Here is an 18,331-nt window from a genome sequence, read left to right as displayed (position 1 = left end):
ATGCCCTGTAAACCTTCCCTTTCACTGTTGCTGATACCCGTCTGTCACAAACAACTGCTGACACTCTTCTCCACCCATTCCACCCTGCCTAAGATAGATCACATAGGATTCAACCTCGTACATTAACAGTACTGTTTTTCAGTTTTGTTGCACGTTTAGTCTTAAGAAAACGCATCGCTGACTATTAATGATTGACACTATACTTGGACAAATCACGTAGGAGAAATGATGACGTTTAACACCAATGAGCGACGTGAGTTGACGGCCGCCTCAGTTCCGGCGCAGGTGACGTAGGCCCCCGGTTGCCACCTCCTCTTCCTCTTCGACGGTGGCAGCGGGATAGAGGCACCATGAAGGCGTCTGGAGTTGTGCGTACTGTTTCTTTTTTGTGTTTTCTGTAGGAGCTCTGACTTTGTATTTTTTTGTGGTTTTGCGTAAAGCTACATAATATATAGTTCGATTGAATATGGGTGAGATTATGTATTAGTCGAGTTAGAATTACGGTTTTATTCATCCACCGTGTCTGATGACAACATGGCGGAGTAGTAGAAATACCATGTGCTAGATGGGTTGAAACGTTTTTTCTGCTAATTCACCTCTGTGGAGTTAATAGTATAGGTAGCTTGAAGTACATTTCACTTTTCTTATACGTTTTTTCGTTTTACACAGATATTTATAAATGTAAATTTGGACGGTCTCTTCTGTTCGGAAGAGCTCAATAACCGCTTTATGTACGCGCAGGCCAGTATTCATTTTTGCCGGTGGAGCAGAACGCAGTCGTAAGACGTCTAGAACGAAAACACATTAGGTTATATGTGTCATATAATACAATTGTGATTCGTTCTGTGCGACGTCAATTATAATCATTATTCCATTACAGGGCCAGTGGTTGGAAATAACAAATCTGTGTATTAGATCAATTAGTCTATCCGATTTTGTATCCATTTTTTACGGTTACCGGATCATAGAGAACAAGACAGTTTGCGTACATATCCAGACACAAAGCTGCCAACATCTCCAAACTCAAAGCCGGCGAGCAATTTGGGTAAAACCTCGGTCTGTTGAGGGCGCGTGCGCATACTTTTACCAACAATTTAAGAATTAAATATTATGCCAGCATGGACTGTGTGTTCGGAAGAAGAACCGAATGTCAAGCTATCAAAATATTTGGTTTGCACCATTGGGTACTATTTCTTTCAGGAACGGCGAGATTTAGCCAATATAGATATCTTAATTTTAAGAAAGTTAATGAAAACACGTTACTCTTCATTAAGTGGTATTTTTGTCCTGCAGTGGCACATATTAGTATTAAGCATTTTGTTTTTTTCAAATAAACGAAAACTGCTTGTCGCTTTTCTCATTTATTTATTATATATATATATATATAATTTATGAAACTAGTCCTAAAGAACACTCTTGCTAGTTGGCTCAAGGAGTTCGTTCGGGGCTTGGAAAGTCTTCATCTATTTAGTTAGCTTATCTGTTGGCGTCTCCAGCTGAACAGTTTTTGCTATACGTTTTCTTTGAATTTCTTAAGATTCAGAAATTCTTCATTGTTTATTTTTCCTTTACCAACAGCCATTCAGATGAAATCAAAATTTAGCCAAAAGATGACAGTCATGTGTCGAAAAGTCAATGTTTCTGGAGTGCCTCCATTTTTGCTCCTTTTGATATTAGAAAGTTATTCTTGCTGTTCATTAACTTGCCGTTGCTCTCTGCCAAAAGGCATTTGTAAAACATTTTCCCCTGAGAGCAACATTGAAATATTTTGTCAACTTCAGCATATTAATATTTCTCAGTCCTTCACTTTTCAAAGAATTTGTTTAAAACATACTGTAATGTGTTATGGATGCCCAGGGGTGCAAGTGGGATCAAGTTAGCTTGTCATCTTTTGGCTCTGGCTTTGCATTTCTGTATTGGAGCTGTTAAAGGTACTCAATTTTAAAAGTAAGTCAGATTTAAGACAAATGAATTAAATACTGCTAGCAGCAGTGATTGGCTACTAATTAAGAAAGTAGTTTGCCTACCATGGCTCTCCTGTTGGCTTTGTCATTTCTCATTTTTATTATCAGTTAAAATTATGAAAAACTTGTAAAATAAAATTAACTGTTTTTCCTCATTTTTTATTTATGTGCTGTGTAAGTCAATGAAATTATGCTGTTGAAGGATGAATTTTTAAATGTTTGAGACTAGAAAATATTAAATATATTTCTTTATTCCTTAGCTTCGGGAGTACAAGGTAATTGGGCGACTCTTGCCTTCACCCAAGAAACCAACTCCACCTCTCTATCGTATGCGCATTTTTGCCCCCAACCATGTGGTTGCAAAGTCCCGTTTCTGGTACTTTGTTTCACAGTTAAGAAAAATGAAGAAGGCTTCAGGGGAAATTGTCTACTGTGGGCAGGTAAGAGTAAATGGACATAGTTGCAGCCAAATGTATTGCAGAGATTTGCCATTATTTCATTATATTCAAGATTTTTTGACATCGTAATGTCTTTCACAAGCGGACTAAATGTAAGGAATGCACAGAAAACCCAAAGATCAGTACATGTGTTGTGATCTTGCTTACTGTGCAGACATAAAAAGGTACCTTGTCGCCTTTCACATGCTTATGTGCAGCTGAAAGTGAATTCAAGGTTTGACATTTTAAAAAAAAAACGCACTAAATTTGGGGAAATTCTGTTCTGTTGTAATACCTATATATCACTCTTTCAGAATAAACTACAGATAAGTACAGTTAATTGGGGTTGAAAATTAGCTGTATACAATATCATTACTCTGGTCATGATAGAATAATAGTCCAGATTTTTTTATTTTAAAGTTGGCTGTATATTTCTGTACTGTATTGCAGTTAATTCATCTGTTTTTATATGACTAAACTTGAAGCTGTATCTTTTACAAGCAAATAATTGCCAGCTTAATAGATTTAGTACTTTGAATTATTCTCCATGTATATGTGGAAATTGATTTTGAGTATTTAAAACAATCTGTACAGTAAGGTTGGAATACTGTACTCTGTTTAGGAATTTAACACACCTTGGTATATGATCAATATTTAAATCTGGGTTGGTATGTGTGAGATGAGTTCTTATTTGTAGTAGAACTGTGATCCAATAATTGATATCTTAGTACTTTGCATTTGTTTGGATATGAACATAATTGATTGTACACTACCTTCAAGTGCATGTCAACCTTTAACTTATTTTTTTAAGAAAGTATACTTTCGTACATAATGTGTGTTGTACTGTTCTATTCTCAGGTATGTAGTTCATTATTGATGAAACATGAGGGTTTTTTCCTGTTTAAATAGATCTTCACTACACCTTACTTGGGGATGAACTTTATCTATTCTGTATGAAGGAGAGGGCTCACGAAAAGTGTAACACAGTTTAAATGATTTCTTGTAAAGGTTTCGTGCTTCACCACTTTTTCATTGATTGTGTCAGTTTCTGACTTCTAAAAGTTGTATAAGTTAGCCTTGAAGTGCTTTCAGCTTCAGTTTGAAAGAAAGTATTTTGTAGTGTGACAGAGTACTTGATTTTATTATAACACTGCTTTCAGAGTTCATGCATGTTTTCCCAATTGAGGTCATTTTTTGCTGTAACAAATTGTGAAAATCTAAACAGACCCAACATAAGTTTAGTGTCATATAGCATATAAATCCTTTCAACAGTGCTTACATTTAGTGTGCCATTGGTTGGAAATGCATTTTGTTTTACATGTACCCAATTTAGTTTTTACATGAAACCCAATTTATATGCAAGTTGGAACTGAATGCCCATTAATGTGGGGAAAAATGAGTGAAAATCCATAATGCTTTTACTTGAAAAAGCTTCATACTCATTAATAAATGACTATGAAGCAGTATTACTGTAATTTAAATCCTAAGACACACAATTTTAAGCCATCTTGTACCCAGACTTTGGAACAATCACTCTAAATAATGAGTAGCTGAATTAATTTGTTCTTCTAAAATAAAACTGTTTTGTTCAGGAAGACATTTAACTTGTCCTGACATTCTGACTCTTCTTTTAGTTTAGCCCCTCTGTCCAGGGGCCTCTTGTATAAACGGTGCGTACGCACAGAAATGTTGCGTAAGAACGCTTCCACATTCAAATCGCGATGTATAAAACCTAAACTTGGCATAAAGCTATGCACATTTCCACGGTAGCTCATACCCTGTCGTACGCAAGTTCTGCGCTTGGTTTTGCAGACTGGCGGCACCCAGCGTCAAAGCAGTGCTACTGTTCCTGTGTGGTTTCTTTTTCAGATCCACATCCCTGACACGGCTTTAGAAATACACTGAAGTTAACTGCATATTGTTTATTTTAAGGCATCTGATTGTAATTAACCTGTTACAATATAATGGTCCACAGAATGGTCAAACTATTCTAAATACAATAGCTGCTTTAGTGTTGTTACTCTCGCTGCACCTTCTTGTTCTTTCAGCTGCTCCCGTTAGGGGTTGCCACATCGGATCATCTTTTTTCCATATTCCTCTCACTGCACCACTCTGAGTATTTATATCACTGTATCTGAGTGTGAATCACAGCTGTACAACAGCTGATCATAAAGAGAATTATCGATATACAGCATCAAGCACACGCTGCCTCAGCCATTTGCAATTTGAACTGCTCTCATCCGACCAACGCTTCAGAGCCTTTCCTGTTCGGACCTCGCGGTTCACAAACAGGTTCATCCCATGAACTAGACACGCACTCAATCAGTCCATCAAGTGCTTCTTTTAGAACTGTTTGTACTTGCAAGTTTACAGTGAGGTAATTGTACTTATGATAGTTATAGTATTGCACAACCTGAGCCACTTCATAAAGCATGTATTTACATATGATGACAATATCATTTTTAAGGTAAAATGCAGCAAAATATATTTATTATACAGATAACATAACTATACGGTGCCGCAGCACTAGCGAGCTTGAGCTTCGTTCACGGTTGTTCCTGCCTCTCACTGTTTTCTTGCTGTGGCTGGCATGACACTGGAAGGATAGATGGATAGAATAATTAAACATTACGAATATATTTCAATGTTCCTTAACAGTTTTGAAGAATCGGCGTTCTAAGCTTACAGATGGCTTAACGTCTATTACAGAGCTGATTGTGTGGCGATTGGGTATTTGGAGGAAGAAAAGTAAGGACAGGAATTGGGGGTTAGTACGTTTGAAAAAGACAGTACTTCTGTAATAAAGCATTTCATCAAAGGTCGCACATGGCGCAGCAAGCATCTTGCATAAGACGTGAACAATCACTGCGTCACCATGTTTAATAACATGCTTTAACTCCTATCATCATGAAAATAATATCACATATTTCTCAGTATTTTAATTATTCAGAGAGCTGTAATATTACAAATGTAATGTATTCTGTGTCCTGTCGGAGGAAGACAAAGCCCGGAAGTACGTAGTGATTCACACACACAGAGCACATAGATCATCAAATACAAAACAAAGCATTTAACATGCTACTTTAGTTACGATGGGATTTGAGAAATGAGTACATTAAACGATTTTAAGATGAAGTTTATGATGTTCTACTTTAATGACAAAATAAACTACGTGATTAAAGTGGAAATTTCGAGATTAAAGTTGACATTTCGTGCTTTTTTCACACTGTGTGCCTTTTTTTTCCCTCTGTACCCTAATAAGCTTTAATATGACACACAGACGGTGGGCTACGACTCGCCTTTTCACGGCGACTTTGATATCTGACAACTTTTTTTTTATTTCGGGCACTGTGCGACTTTGTGAACTTGAGCTTTTGAGTTTCTCCGAAGCGCTATGTCACTCGATCAACTTCCTTTTGTTGTTTATACCACTGTTTAAACCAACAAATAATACGTTTTTCTTCACTTGGTATTCGCTGAAATTCTTCTATTTTTACTCATACTTTTGCCATTGTCTTTTCACAGAACACTGAGCTTAATTGGCTATTTATATTGATTTGCATATTCAAAGAGGAGTAATTCTGGGAGGAGTTGGGGTGGGGCAGCAGCAGGCACGTGCGTTAATTTCCACGCTGGCTGGGATTTATGTAGTGGAAAGACGTGAAAGTTGGTGAACGCGCAGATTTATCCATCTGGATTTTTCTGTGCGAAAGTACATTTCCGCTTTTGTGCTTGCGTCATGTTATAGTGCGAATTCTACGCACGGCGTTATGCATGAGACCCCAGGTGCTTAAGATGATTGTTATACGATTTGTATTTGTACCACCAATTATTTGTTCAGGGATTTTTGTAATGTTTTGTATTTCTTTACTGGTTTATGATGATGTTCTAATTTAAAGCTTTTTGTTTCTTGTATTACTTTTATTTAGTGTTTTATGCTTCTATTGTTACAATGTTGTACAGTATAGAAAAGAATCGCCCCTTTGAAAACATTTTGTTGCTTTACAGCACTGTTTCCCAGCCTTCTTTCTGTGGTGGCACACTTTTTATAGCCAAAAAAATCCAAAGCTTCACCACTATTTTAGTAACCACAAACACAAATCTCACACATATACTCCGTTGTCCGAAGGGATCAACCAGAGAAGCCAGTAGAAAACGCAGCTCACAGACCCAGCACTTAGTGAGCACTTTGGCATCTCCTAGCTGCTGCTTCATTCCTCTGCCTGCCTCCGAGGCAACTCGTATGGCCACTATCCACCTGCCCTATGAGGCCCACTGACAACCACACACCCAGGCAGATGGACTCTAGGAGTGAGGAGACGCGTCCAAAGTGCTCTAACATAGTGATTGCGAGCTGCTTTTATGCCAGCACCTCCTGGTAGTCCTGTCCTCTTCCGACAGGTCTCAACCATCAGCAGAACCTGGCCCTCCCAAGATCAGACCCAAACTGCACTACGCTATTATTTCCAGGGCACAATACGGTGCTGAGGCACAATGCAACCTGTAACATCCAAGTCAAAAATGCATAAACATAATTTCTGAAAAATAATAAACTAATAGTTTGAATTGATAAAGGATCGCTCAGTCCCATCATGGTAACAGTACCTTGTGGATCGATCTTTTCCTTTAATGACAGCCATGAGTCTGATTGGATACTTCTGTACCAACTTTATTTGCCCACTTGCTTTTAAAGAACTGTTCAAGCTCAGTCAAATTGGATGGTGACTGTAAAACATCATATCATTCCACAGATTTTTCAACAGATTTTTAGTCAGGATTCTGACTAGGCAACTCAAGGACATTAACTCTTTTAGGGCTAATTTTGTTTTTGTTTTTCTCCCAGGGTTTGAATATTTTTTCCAAAAACTCATTTTTTTTAAAGAATATGAAGCAATTGTTTAACATATCAGATCAACAAAAAATATTTACTTTTGACAAATGTTGCTGTCGTGCATGTTGTATGAGCCTGCATACTATAAGATTTCACATACATATGTTACACAGCAAAGTCCTGCAAAGTATGATGTCACTCGAAGCTGCTAATTGCATGCATTGCACTGCTTACAATGTGTGTTGCACTGGTGCTTCCTTTTCAATTGTCTGTTGCTGCACTTTCTCAGATATTTAGTGTGTACCGTAGATAGACAAGTCACCCGTTTGACATCGTGCCATGCCACTGCCACCAAGTTTTCCGCCTGCATGAAAACTGTATTGTCACCTCTTTTCACCTTCAGCCTGTCTGGCTTCAACTGTGAAGGCATGTCTCTCCTGGGCTTGTCTGGCATATGTTGACAGAAAAAAAGGAGTCCCTTATATTTTATCATAGATTCATGCACAGACAAATCATGGCCAAGCTGATAAAATTGTTTATATGTTGGTTCCACAATGTCTTTATACATGGGGTTGTAGCCTGGCTCACCCCTTGGGATTTGCTTCTGGTTATCACAGAAGTGAATAAAACTTTGCAGCAGCACGTACCTATCACGCAGCATAATCTGTCCAAAGCCACCAGGGGACAAAGCACATTTGGACCAATGCTCTCTGAAGTTATATCACCAGTCTAGTCCCATATCTATTTGTAATGCCACAAAACTCTTCATCTTGTTTTTCCACTTTGAAAAATGAGAATGCAGTGCAAGCGTAGCCCTCGATTCAAAAATTTGCTCTGCATACCTGTTTGTCTCATCTGACAGTAGCTGAAAAGCAGCTTCAGGAGAGAGCAGCCTGAAGTAGTCCAGCGGCTGGTATCTGTCGTGTCCAACAGTAAGCTATGACTTCTTGTGAAGTCCGGTAGCCAGTTTGGCTCCCATGGATCAATGTCCAGGTACTCCTCCCACACAAATCTTGCCGTAGGTGCATCGGCTGCGTGAATCCGATCGGCTGCGTGAATCCGATCAGCTGATGCCAGTTCCTCACTCTCTTGCTCGATCACCTGATCACTGTCAACAAAATCAGTCCGACTCAGCGAAAATGCGCAAAACATCGTCTGCTGAGTATTTTCTTTTCTGCATTCGCTTCGCTCCCTCATGAGATGTCGATGCCATCTTGCCTTTGTTTACATTTCGTAACTCACGCACACGCAAGGATTAGATGCAGTCAATGAGTCTAACATTCCTCCAAGCAGAGCGGGAATGCCTGTGACATAACAGTGAGTTTTGTCGCCCTTATCCCCAGCTGTTGACAAAAGTCAACAATCCGCCCTAAAAGAGTTAACTTTGTTTCCTTCAGCCATTGCGTGGTCAATTTTGCTGTATGCTTTGGGTCATTGTCATGTTGAAATATGAACCTTCTTCCCCTCTTAACCTGCTGCCCCATGCCAGAAAGTTGTTCAAGAATTTGACAGTATTTTTATTCCATACATTTTCCCTTCTACCCTGATAAGTGCCTCAGTCCCTTTTGCAGAGTATAACATCCCCACATGATTTACCGTAGGTACACTGTGTTTTGGATGTTGAGTTGTTTGGGTTTCCTTCAGGTGTACCTTTGGTGTTGAGGCCAGGTGGTTCAAATGTGGTCTTATTGGACCATAACACCTTTTTTCACTTGGTCATTTACAATCTTCAAGGTCGGCAAAGCTCAAGCAAGACTTAATGTGGCCTTTCTTGAGTAGTGTTTTTTTTTTTTTTTTATTTCTTGTAACCCACTCATACAAGTCACACCTGTGGAGCACTTGATATTTTTGTCATATGCACACAATGACCACTCTGCCATAAAGTCCTGTAACTCCTGCAAAGTTGCAATTGAGTTAAAAAGAACAATTTGGGGTATTTATGTGCCTGTTCATGTGTGGAATTGCTTTTAATTTTGTACAGCATTAGTAATTTGTAAGTTTATTTTGAAATAGGTTTCCTGTATTAGTGCATAGTGTGAAAAATATTACATTTATTTACAGGTTTATGAGAAATCCCCATTGAAGGTGAAGAATTTTGGCATCTGGCTACGTTACGATTCTCGTAGTGGCACCCACAACATGTACAGAGAATATCGAGATCTTTCAACTGCTGGAGCTGTCACTCAGTGCTGTGAGTCAGACATCTTCCATATGTTTGATAAATGTTTTAAAATACATCAGTCATTTTCTTTTATGCTTTAGAAGTGTACATTTGGTATTTTATCTATGGTAAATAGTGCTATGAACTTTTATACTTCTCTAAGTAACTCTTTTGCTTAATATAAATGTTTCTTTTTGAGATTATTTGCAAAGTTCAGTGTACTTGTTCTCTTTTTTGTTTTGCTGTTAAAATGATAGTTTGTTTACAGGTGTACCAGTAAAGATGTTAATGGCCAATCTGGGTATCTGATTTCTTTGACAAAAGTATGGCCCATTCTAAATCTGCTCATTGATTTTAAGGTGGTAATACTGTCTGAAAGTGTCACAAGGTTCACGCTGATGAATAAAGCCACTCTAAAGTAGCAAACTGTAAACAGCAATTTAATTTTCCGTCCTTGGTTCTAAATAAAGTCAACAAGGGCAAAACCAATTCTGAAAGCTCTGGGTATGAGCTCCACACTTTTGCAAGGGTACAGCCATAGCTGATCCCCTCCTTTAGCATTTTCGGACATTTTCATGTCTAGTTAAATTAATTTGTGACTTTCTGCTCTATTTGCCTTTCACTTACAAGAAAACATTCTCATACAGGTGGAATGTATAGGTCTCATAGCCTTCTGGCTATATAGTGTAGTAGGTACACATGATTTGAGACTGAAGTAGTAGCACTGTGCTCTATAAAAGACTATTATTTCTGAGTTAATGTCTCAGACCACGGTTTTTATATTGCTTTCTCTTTGCTTGGCAGTAGCAAAAGTAAACGGCACCTGAAAACAAGGAGTGCGTTGTGCACTGCTCATTATAAAGCATCATACAAACCTTTAATTACTTATTATGTTATAATTCAAAGTAGTTGAAAACTACATAGGAAGACTTTGAGATGTTGTAACCTAGTGTAGCTTTTTTGGAAACAATGTGAAATAGACAAAAATCAAATTCATGTTGAAAGCTTTCCCACTGTTACTGCTTGTGGCATAGTGTGACAGGAGAAATCTGAGCATAAGAACATTACACACAGCAGCTCCTTACACAAAATTAAAAATATGTCTATAAATGTTGGCATACTTTGAAAACGTTTCACAGCATTGCAATCACAATATTTAGATTGGACAGTATGTTAATGTTCTTTAGTGTTTTTGTACAATTAAAATGTATGTTGACTAATTATAATAGTCACTATATGTTAAGTGTTTCCAGACATGGTCTGGATTATATATTGTGTTACTAGTAGTTATATATTGCTTCTACCAAGCTTCTTGCTTTCCTTTTACTACATTTCTGTCAGAATAATAGCTTTTTTGCATATTGAACTGAAGTGTTGTTTTTGAAAGTAAATGTTTTAATTTGCTCATTCTAGGGACTAGTATCAACATGTTTTGAAGCAGCTGTTGTACTTTAGAACACAATTTATTAAAGGCAATGTAATACTGCATGCAGGTTATGGAATGGATAAATAGATTAAATTGACAAGTAACCTGTGATTTTTGTCATTTTTAACCCTTTCCACTTTCAGTTTAATAGCTTTTATTTGTCTTTGTGACACGTACTGTAAGTTTTGAAGTGCACACTAAACCCAAAGATCATTATTTCAATTGTATAATGCTCTTGCCTGTTGTGCACAGATTAACTGTGCCTTGTCGCCTTTCGTAGGCTGCTGTGCCTTCGAAAGTGAATTCAAGGGTCTACATTTTTTTATTTTTTTTTTATATATATATACAGTAATAATTTCTGGAAAAATATCTTCAAACAAGTTGTATTGTTTGCCTTGCTTTAGGCCTGTTCTTTTATTTTTATTTTTTGGTCCTGTTTGGACCAACGGTAACTGCTGTAGGAATTTTTTTTACAGTCAACTGTTAAGTCATGGGACTGCACCTATTGATTTGCAAAATTTATGCACCAGTAGCTTTTTGAGATGCATCATTTTTTTTAAATATGCGCACACACACACAAGTGCATGCATGCATTCAGTCACAAACTCAAATTTAAAATTGAACATAGCTAACAGAATGTTTGCCATATGAGAGCACATGCTAGATGAAGAAGAGAAAGAAATGAACACACACTTTTCTAGATCTGTAAAGGATGACATGGACAGATACGTTAAGCCAGGGGTCCACTACTGGGCCGCAGCCGTCTTGACAGCCGGGCAGCAAGAGAACTGCCGGCAACGGAGACTCACTCAGACTTTTCAGAACGCTTGGCGGGCGGGGCTTTGCAGCAGCGCAGAGAGGAGAGAGACCGAGGTGAGAGAGTATTACAACGAAGTTATTTTTATGGTCCCGACAGTTTCCCCATATGACATGAGTCTATAGAAATTGCGTTACTACGAAGTACATTCAGCAGATGCTTTCATTACAACGAAGTGACCTTGAAATGCTTGAACGAATCATCCACAGAGCAGTTAGATCTGTGGTCACAGCTCAGTTGTGCACGTTTACACAATGATCCCCAAACAGAAACATTCTAAAAAAAAATCTTCGAACTTTCCTCTTACTGTTTTTTTTTTTTTTGCTGTTTTTGTTTTCTGTGGTTTTCAGTGATACCTTTTGCTTATTGCTTGTCAACATTTGAAAAACATCCATTGGAATTTAACTCATTGTCACCCTCCTATAGAAATGGCAGACACGAAAGAAAGATAGCAGTGTTAATGTTTGTGATGTGCAATCTGTTGGAATGACAAATGCAAAGCATATGTCTTTGTTAGATGCAAATGTTGTCTAAATTGTCTATAAAACTGCCCCCCACCGACCGGTCCGTGGAAAAATTTGCATCTAATGAAGTGGTCCTTGCTGTCAAGAAGGTTGGGGACCACTGCATTAAGCTACCCAGTTTGTCCATCTCTACAGTTTATTAACTTCATTTGTTTCGGTGTGTTTCAAATTAAATAAGATTTAAGTTGTTTAGTTCAATTTCCTGTTAATTTTTTCTACATTTGTCTGTACTCAATGTTATAAAAGTTAATGTACTTAATTCTATATTATCATACAATACAATTGGTTTTGTATCTTAAAATCTTCTGTTGAGTGACTTCCTGAAGTATCACTGAATTGAAATTTATACGGAAATACTGCATGGACCCTTCCATACTGATTTCTACTTCATAAAATTATTGCACTTTTTCAATTGCATTTTTTTATGACCTGAAAATCTGTTTTACATAGCTTAAGCATTATAACAATACAGTAATCCCTCGCTACTTCGCGGTTCACTTTTCGCGGATTTTATATGTAAGCATATCTAAATATATAACGCAGATTTTTCGCTGCTTCGCGGGTTTCTGCGGACAATGGGTCTTTTTTACTTTTGGTATTTGCTTCCTCAGTTGGTTTGCCCAGTTGATTTCATACAAGAGATGCTATTGGCGGATGGCTGAGAAGCTACCCAATCAGAGCACGCAGTTAAGTTCCTGTGTGCTGCTGATTGGCTCAGCGACGGAGTGTTGCATTAACCAGGAAGTCTCATCTCACTCATTCAGCATTAACGTGCTCTTGCTACTGCATTCAGGGGATTATCACCTTCATCGTCATCATTTTTACTGCGCAGCATATTCATCACCATCATCATGTCATATATAGCTACGTGTACTTCGCTATACAGTAAGTGTAAACTTATCTACCGATTTCATATTGCTTAGCAGTTGTCCCTGTTATTAATAGAGTAAAGGGTGGGTTGTAAACAATACAGGGTGGGTTTAAAAACGTCCAAATACACATTAAATAATTAAATAAATATGGTGTCCCTACTTTGCGGAAATTCAGTTATCGCGGTCGGCCTTGGAACCTATCTCCCGCGATAAGTGAGGGTTTACTGTATAAAAATAGAAATAAAAAATTAAAGCTGTCAATTACATTTAATTGTAATCAATTTTAATATTTCATGCAGTTTGTTTAATTGCACATTTAAGTAAACTAATTTTGGTTGCTCAATGATGTCCAGTGGCCACCTGTGAATGTCACAGCCTTACACCTATCTTGTTGCTCAAATTGTGAGGACTTAAGACTAATCTAGAAAATAGACTACTTCAACACTTTGAGTTGTACTCACAGATGCCTTTAAATTTGTCCTTGCAATATAAAGTTAATATTTAATCTGACGCACATGAATAAAGACTAACTGAAATAAACAGTACCTGTGTAGGATTTTGTTCCAGGGAGATTTAATGACTGATATGAACAGGGTCAGTTATGTCTTCTGGAAGTGTATACAATAATCCTTTCACTACCAATAAGAACCTTTATGTGAGAGATTTAACATAAGCAGAGTGTAGATACATGTCACAAGATTCCTGTTGTCATTTGGCCACACTGCAACACCTCGGTCATGTGTGGCCATTTGCTGCTCTTTCCATGTGCTTCCACACATTTGTTTGTCTTGTTCACTATTTAGACATTCATGCTGCTGGATCCACCTTGCACCTTATTCACCATTTGCCTCAGTTTCCCCAACTCGTGAGATGATCCTTAAGGAGACTCCATAATGGCCTCATTCAGACTATTAAGTTTAGCAGTAGAGAAGCATCACTGAAGTGCCTATAGGTTTGTGTTCTTTATTTACCCCCAAACCCCCTTCGTGATCAGGTGTAAGCCCCAATGATTCAGCTGCATGGCTTTTCATTTTTCTCCACTTTTATCCTGGTTATAATCATAATTTTAGTTTCTAACAATGTTGCTTTACTTTTTTGTGACATACTGAGCAAATTGTTTATATGCTTAAAAAAAAAAAAAAAAAAAAAAAAAAAGCTACTTTGTGCATACTATAAGTAGTACTCCAGTATAATTTAGTATTTTAAAGGTCACTCAATATGAACAACAGACAGCACTACCTGTATTTGAATATGCACATGTGACATGGTCTGTTTTAAGCCCACGTGATAAAGGAGCTTCTTTCTTGCAGCATTCATTAACTAAACTGAATACTCCAGGTTTTATTTTTTTCTCCAATCAACATGTCAAATTTCTCTGAATCTACTTAAAGGACAGATAAGCTCGGTCAGTAGGATAGTTTTTTTCTGGGTTTGTAGCAGTGTTTTTAGAAACCAAGACTTACCTGCCATAAAATGTGGATCTAGTTTTTACTTATTGTTGCAATATTTGTGGTCAGCAATGTACTTTTTGGCAGCAAATTATTCAGCCTAGTGTCTTACTGCCGGTTTGTTTTTCATATTGGCCACCCATAATCTGTGGAAATCAAACCCATTTTTAGCATATTTACTGTGATGAGGAGGTCTACACTTGACAATTTGCCCTCCGATCAAGACAAGATTTCTGATGGAAACACCAAAATGAATTTTACATTTTTGTAGCTTCACTGATACTTAACATGTAATAACTTAATGTTCAAAGTGTATATGTTTAGTTTGTCTAAAACTATAAAATTAGATTTGTTAGTGTTTTTTTTGCTGCTGCGGTGGTTTGTATTTTAACTGTTTTACAAATCAAACAGTCTAAAACCTCTTCCATCTTCTACTGTTAGTTATGAACTCCCTCTTTGTTACATTTGACTGAAGTTTCATTTCAAATACATTTACATTTTTGGTTGAATAAGTTTATATTTTTTGTTACTGTTGGGAGTATTCACACCTTTAACCTTCTAATTGCATCAGTGCAATTTTTGCTTGCTACTTTGGGCCGTTAAGTGACATTTTAACATATAGTAAATGTACATATAGTAAATGTTTTTGATCACTTTAGAAGCACCTGAATGTCTGCATTAATTGTTAAGAATGTGATCTGTCTTTAGTCACAGTCATAGACAAAGTCTGATTAAAATATATAACAAACAAACAATTGTATCTCTTTGTTGTCAAATTGTTTAGAACTTCTTAGCCCAGGCTGGAAAAATTATTTGTGTTTCAGGTCATTGTTTTGCAACATCTTCCCAGTGCTATTAAGCTTTAAGTGACTGACCACAACCCTGACACTCTCCTGTAAAATTTGTTGATTATAGTGTTGAATTCATTATACCCTCTGAAGTAAGCTGTCCAGGCCCTAAATCAAGGTCATAAATGTTAAAGGTTTTTATTTTCTCTGCCTAGATCGAGATATGGGTGCTCGCCATAGAGCTCGTGCTCATGCCATTCAGATCATGAAAGTGGAAGAGATTGCAGCCAACAAATGCCGCAGACCTGCCATCAAGCAGTTCCACGTGAGTTTTTCAGGATTTGAATATGAATTGCTTTATAACTTTGTGATAAACCATGCCTGTTTTGAAGTATTTTCATGATTTTGTGATTGTGTGTGAGTTGACTCTGGCATACCTCATCCAGGGGGTAGTTCTCTGAAATCTGCATTAAATGTAAAATAATGCTAAGAATGCCAGAAATTCCAAAAACAAGTACTTGCTAGAAAAGGATGAGGAGTAAAACAAAATTATTTGTGCATACCTTTTGGATGTAAAGAAATAAACCTGCCTGTCCTTTGGGGAGTGCTATTTTGTTATGTATCTTTATATGCACCAAGCACTCTCACCATTGCCCAAATCCAGATTTTAACCATACTCTGAACTGCCTCCCAAATCTTATTTTACTAGTGGTGCTAATGAAGGAACAAGTAGCAAGGGACAATGTTCTACAGTCATACTTGTAATCAATTCCAGGATCTAAAATGCTCGTTTGGAACACCCGAGTGTATCATTCTGGTACACCATGGGGTCAGCTGTAGTGTACCTGAGAGAGTACCGTACTAGCTGTAGATCATGTTCCAGACTGGGTCTGAGTGCTGTTGCAGTAAATAGCAACACTAAATCAGTACTAATTTTAAATTTGCAGCTAGTCATGTTTTTGTTTCATGTTTCTCCTGTTTGTTCAGTTGGCAGTCTGATCGTCTGTTAACAGTGGTACACTGGCAATTACCATCTTGCCCTTTCTTGATGAATGACATGCCCAGGGAAAGTTTTTCCTCTTGTAAACTTATTAAAAGGCTACAGTGTTAATGATATTTTAAATGTTTTAACATCAAGAGTAGTACTAGGGTGTTGTACCGTGTTAGCCATTATGAATGTAGTGAAAAGTCTAGTTTATTGGCAAACTAAAAAGATTACAATATGCAAGCTTTCGAGACCACTCAGGTCCCTTCAGGCAAGGTATAATGATAATATAATGATTACATCTTGCCTGAACAAGGGGCCTGAGTTGCCTCGAAAGCTTGCATATTGTAATCTTTTTAGTTAACCAATAAAAGGTGTCATTTTGCTTGACTTTTCACCACATCAAGTGTATAAAAAGGCAACAAAACCTCTATGTGGAAACAGAGCAGGTCTGTAGACTCCTACCTGAAGCATAATTGTCTCTCTGTAACTCATGTGCAGATCTACCATCAGGGTGACCCTGAGTGCGTGCCCTGGGATCTTTGCATATACGATTTAAAAAGTAATGCATCTTGTACTCCATTGAGTCTTCATGAGAGCAGAGAATCTTGATGAGTTTTTTATATTTAATGTTCATAGTATAAATGTGTGTGATACTCTGAGGCCTGTGGGTAGTTATTAATCTGGTCTAGCTGTAACTCATTTCACAGTTAAGTAGATAATACAGAAGAGCTGATACTTGTCTTTCATTATGAGCCCTAGCTTTTCCCCAACAGTCACCAAAGTGTATAAACAGCAACTGCAGTCAGTCTTGGTCTTTGTATGCCGCTAATATGCAGCTCTGCGACACACTACAACAGGACTAAACCCGAAAGTTAGCCTTGTTATCTTAAATATTAGGAAGACCAGATCAGCACAGGGATCATTCCAGGCTGATAGCCCACTGCAAAAGACCCCACTTGTCCGTGTGTTTCTATGCACTTCTGAGCCTAGCTCATATAATGGCATGGGCAAGCTCTGGGTTGCTTTTAAATAGCAGTGGGCAATATTTAATGTAACGGGCACCCCATCACCTGTATGTAGGACTGTAGAACTCATGTTAAATAATATTTAGTCCCCAATTGCCATTCTGTCACACTTGTGTCCCTGGAGCAATTTCTTAAGGCCCATTCTATATAAGTACATGACTTATTGTTCCTTGGTAATGGGTGCAATTCCATTTTATTGGAATAACACTGTCCATTTCACAACTACATGGTTTGTTGTTCCTTGGTGATTCCATTTTATTGGAATGACAATGTTTTTACTCAGGTTTTCCTTCATTAGAAAGGGCCTTGTTGTGCCCTGGTTTTGACCTTGTCCTCTGCTATAATGTATTGATAAACTGAAGACTATATTTGAATCTTGGCCCTATGTGGAGTTTGTATATTTCCACTGTATATTTTTAGTGCTCAAAAAAAAAAAGGTTGTTAATTTGAAATTGGCCCTATTTGAGTAAATACTGTTGTGTATAAGACAGGAACCATACACCAAAAGTTACTAGGATAGACTTGTAGCTTCCCAGAAATCTAAAACTGGTGTGGCCATTAATTAATTCTTCTGTTAACATGAAATGTGTTGCGATAGTTCCATTTCAGATTCTAAACTATACTTTTTTTTTTTTTTTTCCTTTTCCAGAATTCGAAGATCAAGTTCCCTCTGCCACACAGAGTTCTTCGTCGCCAGCACAAGCCACGCTTCACTACCAAGAGACCAAACACTTTCTTCTAAATGTTATAGCTAGAAAGCTGGGTACCCCATTTAATAAAAAATATAAATAACAATGAAGCAGTGTTTTTTTTTTTTTTCTTGATGTAAGTTTTGAATAGAACTTTGACCTTTTGTTTACAACCAGTTAACTCACGGTTGTTCTTTGTTGTACGTATGGTAAAAGGTAAATGCTCACACTCCAACTTGGATTTAACCTTATTTAACTTAAGCTTGATGTACTTTATGATGCTTGGCTGAGACCAGCTATGCTTCATTTATAACTGGAAACGCTGTAGATATTTGTGACAAGATAGTTAAGGGGGGTGTAT

The 18,331-nt window shown here is 37.5% G+C and overlaps 1 protein-coding gene and 2 non-coding genes across 3 annotated transcripts; all 3 read left to right on the top strand.

Annotated features, from left to right (window-relative positions):
• The first annotated feature begins 253 nt into the window (after nt 1-253).
• Nucleotides 254-18,080, top strand: rpl18a (ribosomal protein L18a). Its single transcript, XM_028803786.2, has 5 exons — nt 254-368; nt 2,225-2,404; nt 9,294-9,423; nt 15,484-15,593; nt 17,931-18,080. Exons 1-5 carry the CDS (start codon nt 351-353, stop codon nt 18,021-18,023), a joined length of 531 nt encoding a protein of 176 aa, XP_028659619.1. The 5' UTR covers nt 254-350; the 3' UTR covers nt 18,024-18,080.
• LOC114641336 (small nucleolar RNA SNORA68) lies at nt 2,521-2,647 on the top strand. The gene has a single exon (XR_003714306.1). It is a non-coding gene; the product is annotated as a small nucleolar RNA SNORA68 (small nucleolar RNA).
• Nucleotides 11,009-11,139, top strand: LOC114641329 (small nucleolar RNA SNORA68). The gene has a single exon (XR_003714305.1). It is a non-coding gene; the product is annotated as a small nucleolar RNA SNORA68 (small nucleolar RNA).
• Nucleotides 18,081-18,331: the final 251 nt, after the last annotated feature.

This window comes from Erpetoichthys calabaricus, chromosome 1 (genome assembly GCF_900747795.2).
Source record: "Erpetoichthys calabaricus chromosome 1, fErpCal1.3, whole genome shotgun sequence".
Taxonomy (NCBI): Eukaryota; Metazoa; Chordata; class Cladistia; order Polypteriformes; family Polypteridae; genus Erpetoichthys; species Erpetoichthys calabaricus.
The sequence above is the reverse complement of the archived record's forward strand: the minus strand, read 5'-3'. Positions and strand labels throughout refer to the sequence as shown.

What these genes read in the sequence shown, in the direction of transcription:
- rpl18a (XM_028803786.2), top strand. An exon ending in AAATTGTCTACTGTGGGCAG is followed by an intron (nt 2,405 to 9,293) that starts GTAAGAGTAAAT and finishes ATTTATTTACAG; the next exon opens with GTTTATGAGAAATCCCCATT. An exon ending in CTGCCATCAAGCAGTTCCAC is followed by an intron (nt 15,594 to 17,930) that starts GTGAGTTTTTCA and finishes TTCCTTTTCCAG; the next exon opens with AATTCGAAGATCAAGTTCCC.